General features: G+C 56.2%; 1 protein-coding gene and 1 long non-coding RNA gene across 11 annotated transcripts in view; both read right to left on the bottom strand.

Annotated features, from left to right (window-relative positions):
• The window catches only part of ARHGEF10L (Rho guanine nucleotide exchange factor 10 like), a 43573-nt gene that overhangs the window by 3093 nt on the left and 34033 nt on the right, over positions 1-6447 (bottom strand). For 8 of the 10 annotated variants that reach the window (XM_042013269.1, XM_042013270.1, XM_042013273.1 and 5 more), the window contains 5 exons: positions 5192-5292; positions 3091-3212; positions 2103-2189; positions 1799-2019; positions 1556-1710 (listed from right to left, as the gene is read on the bottom strand). In XM_042013269.1, the coding sequence (XP_041869203.1) occupies positions 1556-1710; positions 1799-2019; positions 2103-2189; positions 3091-3212; positions 5192-5292 (686 nt within the window). The other 2 variants (XM_042013279.1, XM_042013278.1) reach the window with 2 other exon arrangements.
• Positions 4688-5185, bottom strand: LOC121657493. Its single transcript, XR_006013647.1, has 3 exons — positions 5011-5185; positions 4893-4947; positions 4688-4751 (listed from the first exon to the last, which is right to left on the bottom strand). It is a non-coding gene; the product is annotated as an uncharacterized LOC121657493 (long non-coding RNA).

A 6447-nucleotide genomic window follows, 5' to 3' on the forward strand; every position in this document is an offset into this window, starting at 1 on the left:
GTGGGATCACAGGGAGTGGGATCACAGGGAATGGGATCACACGGAATGGGATAACGGGGAATGGGATCAGGGAATGGGATCACAGGGAGTGGGATAACGGGGAATGGGATCAGGGAATGGGATCACAGGGAATGGGATAACGGGGAATGGGATAACGGGAAGTGGGATCACAGGGAATGGGATCACACGGAATGGGATAACGGGGAGTGGGATCAGGAATGGGATCAGGGAATGGGATCACAGGGAATGGGATAACGGGGAGTGGGATCAGGGAATGGGATCAGGGAATGGGATCACAGGGAATGGGATAACGGGGAGTGGGATCACAGGGAGTGGGATCATAGGGAGTGGGATCGGGGAATGGGATCGGGGAGTGGGATCACGGGGAATGGGATAACGGGGAGTGGGATCACAGGGACAACACGGAACACTCGGCGCACCTGGGAAGCTCCGGCTGCAGCTCCAGGGGTCCCCAGAGCCCCCCCCCACCCCCAAAGCGCCATTCCCGCTTCCCAGCATTCCCGAAATTCCCTTTTCCCGCTGCAGCCGGCGCCGGAGCAGGGAAGGAGCGGCCCCTGCACCCCGAGGGCTCCTCGGGAAAGGCCAAATTCCCCTTTTTTTAATGGATTTGCTCCTGCAGGGCCACTCCAGGCCCGATCCCGAGGGTCTGGGAGCAGCTCCCGGCGGGATCGGGATGAATCCGACGCCAGCGGCCCCAATCCCTCCTTCCTCTCGTTATTCCCAATCCCTGCTCTTACCCAAACCCCGATCCCAGGGATAAAGGAGCCCTTGGGGGGCTCCACGCCCTGCTCCCAGCAAATCCCGACTTCCAGGGAAAAGGAGCCATTCCAGGGAAGCTTTTTCTCTCCCGAGAATCGGGATGAGGTTAAAAACTCCTCCCGTGGCTGCCACTTCAATTAATTGAAGTTCATTAACATCCCTTTAATTGGCTCCCAGCGTCGCCGTCATTCGGGAAAGGGGGTGGGCACAATCCCAAAAATCCGAATTTAGCGGGATTTGGTGGCTCAGGATTGAGCCAGGTGGCGTTTCCTGGAGCTTTTCCTGGAGAAAACCCGGGATTCCGTCCAAAAGCGGCCGGAATTCCGCAGGATTCCAGGCTCTTTCCCACCCCCTAGCGACGAAGAGAAGGAATTTCCCAGACCAGGCCAGGAATTCCTGGGAAAGAGGGATGGCAGCAGGGTGGGAGCCAAATCCGGGGAAAACAACCCCAAGACCACGGGAACAAAGGGAATTTTTCACGCGGAGGGGACCAACTCCATTTCCAGCCCCAAGCAGGGGAATTTTGGGAAGGCAATTCCCATTCCTTGCACATCCCATGCTGGATCCCACAGCAACCCCTCTCCAGGACCGTTTTCCCAATGTTTTCCCCCAAAACGAGTTTGCTTTGGATCCACCACGGGAAAATCGCATTTTCCTGCCCCGGGGCTGCCGAGGGAAAGGGAAAAGATTGGGGAAAACCACGGGAAAACGGGGATTTCTCCCCATTTCAGCAGCGGAGGAGCTCTCGGCCCGCGGGATTCCCGGGAATCCTCACCGCTATTCCTGGGAAAGGCGGCCACGCTGCCGTCCTGCAGCCCCGCAAACAGGAACTCGGGGCTGTGCCGCAGGCACAGGATGGGCAGCATTCCCGGCATTTTGCAGCTCAGCAGGCACGGCGTTCCCGAGTCCACGCTGCCGTACACCAGGAGGCTGCGGAGGGAGCGCGCCGGGAATTTCGGGATCAGCCCCGGCGGAGCGCAGAGGGATCGGGGAGAGGAGCGGGGAGCTGGGATCTCACCTCCCGTCCTGCAGCCCCAGGCACACGGTGGGGTGCGGGGGGGTCGGGGCCGGATCCGGGGCCATTCCCGGCTCCGCGGGATCCTCGGGATGCGGCTCCGGGATGAATTCCATGCACAGCACCGGGGCGGGCACCGGGAAGGATTTGACGGTGCGGGGCACGGAGCGGTTCAGGGAGAAGATCTCCACCTGCCCCCCCGCGCCCTCCTGGCCTCCTCCCACCTGCGGGCCGGGAAAAGCGGGAATGAGCCATCCCAGCATCCCAAAGAGCCCCAAATCCCGGGATCCGCCGGGGCTGCGCTCACCCAGAGGAAGCCCTGGGGCAGGGAGGTGCTGACGGCCGAGAATCCCAGGAGCGAGGAATGGACGGGATTGTGGACGGCGGCTCCGAGCTGGGGAGAGCATCCCAAGAGGTCAGCGGGAATTCCCAGAATTTGGGATCCAGCCACAATCCAGCTGCTATTCCCGACTTTCCAAGGTGGATTCCATCCATTCCTGCCTTTCCAACCGACTTCTCCAGCCCCTCCAGAGCGGGATTCCTCCCAAAACGATGGATGGGAAGATGCGACGGAGAACCCAAATCATCCCAAACAGCCAGGATGTTCCCAAAATTTGGGATCCAGCTGCTATTTCCGACTTTCCCCCTTGGATTCCATCAATTCCTGCCTTTCCAACCGACTTCTCCAGCCCCTCCAGAGCGGGATTTTTGTGTTTATCCCACAAAATGCTGGATCAGAGGGAATAAGGGGATGGAGAACCCAAATCACCCCAAACAGGCGGGATGTTGGTGCATCCCCCAAAATCTGGGATCCAGCTGCTATTCCCGACTTTCCCCCTTGGATTCCATCCATTCCTGCCTTTCCAACCAACTTTTCCAGCCCCTCCAGAGCGGGATTTGTGCCTTTCCTCCCAAAATTCTGGATCAGAGGGAATAAGGGGATGGAGAACCCAAATCATCCCAAACAGCCAGGATGTTCCCAAAATTTGGGATCCAGCTGCTATTCCCGACTTTCCCCCTTGGATTCCATCAATTCCTGCTTTTCCAACTGACTTCTCCAGCCCCTCCAGAGCAGGATTTGTGTGTTTATCCCACAAAATGCTGGATCAGAGGGAATAAGGGGATGGAGAACGCAAATCACCCCAAACAGGCGGGATGTTGGTGCATCCCCCAAAATCTGGGATCCAGCTGCTATTCCCAACTTTCCAAGGTGGATTCCATCAATTCCTGCCCTTCCACCCGCCTCCTGCAGCCCCTCCAGAGCGGGATTTGCGCCTTTCCCGCCCGGCTCTCACCTGCAGATCCAAGGCTTTGGAGGAAAAGGCGGGAATGTGGCAGGACAGGATGGGACACCAGAAGGGAGCTTTGCTCCTCTTGTCCTCGTCGGGACAGAGCCAGCCCGGCTGGTTCTCCTCCCCTGCGGAAAACCGGCAGCGCCGGGATCAGCCGGGCCCCAAACCCCTCCTCGGGGCTCCCGAGCCGCCGTTTTCCGGGAATTCGGGATGCGCCTCGTCCCCTCCTCCAAGTTCTTGCGGCGTGGAGGCAAAAAAATCCCCCGGAAACCGAAGAAACGGGAAAAAATTCCATCCGGCCGCGTCCCCTCGCGGCAGGCTGGGACACGCTCCCATTTCCAGCTCGTGGAGAATTCCCAGATTTTTTTGAAAAACAGGGAAAAGCCAAAGTGTTAAAAGCCAGGGAATCCCCGAAGATTGCAGCCCGGCGCGATCCGAGCGCGCCAAGGGAATTCCAGATTTTCCGTGTTTTCCTCCATGGGATTTCCCTGAGGGAGCTGGGATGGGAGCAGGGATTGGGGATCGCCAGGAGCAGGGGCGGATCCTCCTCCCTGATCCAGCCCAGCCCATGGGGAACGGGGATCCCCCAGGGGGTGGCTCCAACCGGGAGATTCCGGCCGGGAGCAGCAGATCCCAGACACAGAACCGACAAATCCCGGCAATTCCAAAAACCAAACGTTATCCGGAACCCCCCAAACCTTCTCCAGAACCTCCCAAAAACCTTCTCCAGAGCCTCCCAAACTTCTCCAGATGTTCCCCAAAACCTTCTCCCAAATGTTCTCCAAAAGATCCCAAAACCCTTCAAAAACTCCCCAAAACCTCTCCAGAACCTCCCCAAAAACCTTCTCCAGAACCTCCCAAAACCTTCTCCAAAAGCTCCCAGAAACCTTCTCCAGAACCTCCCCAAAAACCTTCTCCCCAATGTTCTCCAAAAGGTCCCAAAACCCTTCCGAAACTCCCCAAAACCTTCTCCAGAAGCTCCCCAAACCTTCTCCAGAACCTCCCCAAAACCTTCTCCCAAATGTTCTCCAAAAGGTCCCAAAACCCTTCCAAAACTCCCCAAAACCTTCTCCAGAACCTCCCAAAACCTTCTCCTGAACATCCCCAAACCTTCTCCAGAACTTCCCCCAAACCTTCTCCAAAAGCTCCCAAACCCCCCCCAAAGCCTCCAAACCCCCAAAATCTCCCAAAGCGTTCCCAAAACCTCCAGAACCTTCCCCAAAACCTCAAAGACCTTCTCCAGAACCTTCCCAAACCTTCTCCCAGATGTTCTCCAAAAGTTCCCAAACTCCCAGAACCTCCCCAAGCTTTTCCAAACTTTCCAAACTTTCTCCTGAACCTTCCAAAACCTTCTCCCGAATGTTCTCCAAAAGGTCCCAAAACCTTTCCAAAGCTCCCCAAAACCTTCTCCAGAACCTCCCAAACTTCTCCAGAACCTCCCAAAATCTTCTCCTGAACCTCCCCAAACCTTCTCCAGAACCTCCCAAACCTTCTCCAAACTTTTTCCAAAGCCTTCCCAAGCCTTCTCCAAAAGCTCCCAAACCCTCCTGAAGCTTCCCCAAAACCTTCTCCAGAACTTTCCCCAAACCTCCCAGACCTTCTCCAGAACCTCCCCAAAACCTTCTCCCAAATGTTCTCCAAAAGGTCCCAAAATCCTTCAAAAGCTCCCCAAAATCTTCTCCAGAACCTTCCCCAGACCTCCCACGCCTCCTCCAGAACCTCCCAGACCTCCTCCAGAACCTCCCTGACTTCCTCCAGAACCTCCCCAAAACCTTCTCCAGAACCTCCCAGAGCTCCTCCAGAACCTCCCCAAAACCTTCTCCAGAACCTTCCCAAAACCTCAAAGACCTTCTCCAGAACCTCCCCCAAACCTTCTCCAAAACCTCCCAAACTTCTCCAGAACCTCCCAAACTTCTCCAGAACCTCCCCAAAACCTTCTCCAGAACCTCCCCAAAACCTTCTCCAGAACCTTCCCCAGACCACCCAGACCTCCTCCAGACCTCCCAGACCTCCTCCAGAAGGTCCCAGGCCTCCTGCACCACCTCGGCCCCGTTTCCCGCTCCCCGCCTGGACCGCGGCTCTTCCCGGGACAGGCGGGACTCACGGAGGCCGATCTTGGCCAGGTGCAGCCGGTTCACCCAGGAGATCTTGCTCAGGGGGCTGGGGGTGATGAACACCACCATGACGCTGATGGGGCGCCCGGACCTGCGGGGACACGGCCTTCAGCCTCCTCAGCCTCCTCCTTCTCCTCGTCATCATCCTCCTCCTGCTCATACTCATCATCATCCTCCTCACCATCCTCATCATCATCATCCTCATCATCCTCATCCTCCTCCTCATCATCATCCTCATCATCGTCATCATCCTCCTCCTCCTCCTCATCATCCTCCTCCTCATCATCCTCATCATCATCATCCTCATCATCATCATCCTCATCATCATCATCATCATCATTGTCATCATCATCCTCCTCCTCATCATCATCCTCATCATCATCATCCTCATCATCACCATCCTCCTCCTCATCCTCCTCCTCCTCCTCATCCTCCTCCTCATCATCATCCTCATCATCATCCTCATCATCGTCATCATCTTCCTCATCCTCCTCGTCATCATCATCATCACCATCGTCCTCCTCGTCCTCATCTTTCCCCTCCTCCTTCTCCTTCTCATCATCATCATCCTCCCCCTCTTCATCACCATCCTCCTCCTCCTCCTCCTCATCTTTCTCCTCCTCCTCCTCGTCACCATCATCTTCTTCCTCATCATCCTCCTCCTCATCATCCTCCCCCTCATCATCATCTTCCTCATCCTCCTCTTCATCGTCATCATCACCATCCTCCTCCTCGTCCTTATCTTCATCCTTCTCCTTCTCCTCCTCCCCCTCATCATCTTCATCCTCCTCCTCTCCTCTTCTTCATCATCACCATCCTCCTCCTTCTCCTCCTCATCATCATCCTCCTCCTTCTCCTCCTCATCACCATCCTCATCCTTATCTTCATCCTCCTCTTCATCATCATCACCACCATCCTCCTCCTCATCCTTATCTTCATCCTCCTCCTCCTTCTCCTCCTCATCATCCTCCTCTTCATCCTCCTCCTTCTCCTCCTCTTCATCGTCTTCCTCCTCCTCATCATCCTCCTCCTCATCCTTATCTTCATCCTCCTCCTCCTCATCCTCCTCATCATCTTCATCCTCCTCCTCCTCCTTTTCTTCGTCATCATAACCACCATCCTCCTCCTCCTCTTCCTCCTCCTCCTCCTTCTCCTCATCCTTATCTTCACCTTCCTCCTCCTCCTCCTCCTCCTCCTCCTCCTCCTCCTCATCCTCCTCCTCATCCTCCTCCTCATCCTCCTCCTC

Source organism: Corvus kubaryi, unplaced genomic scaffold, assembly GCF_017639235.1.
Source record: "Corvus kubaryi isolate FWS band 111438036 unplaced genomic scaffold, C.kubaryi_AGA036_p1.0 split1-37344, whole genome shotgun sequence".
Classification (NCBI taxonomy): Eukaryota; Metazoa; Chordata; class Aves; order Passeriformes; family Corvidae; genus Corvus; species Corvus kubaryi.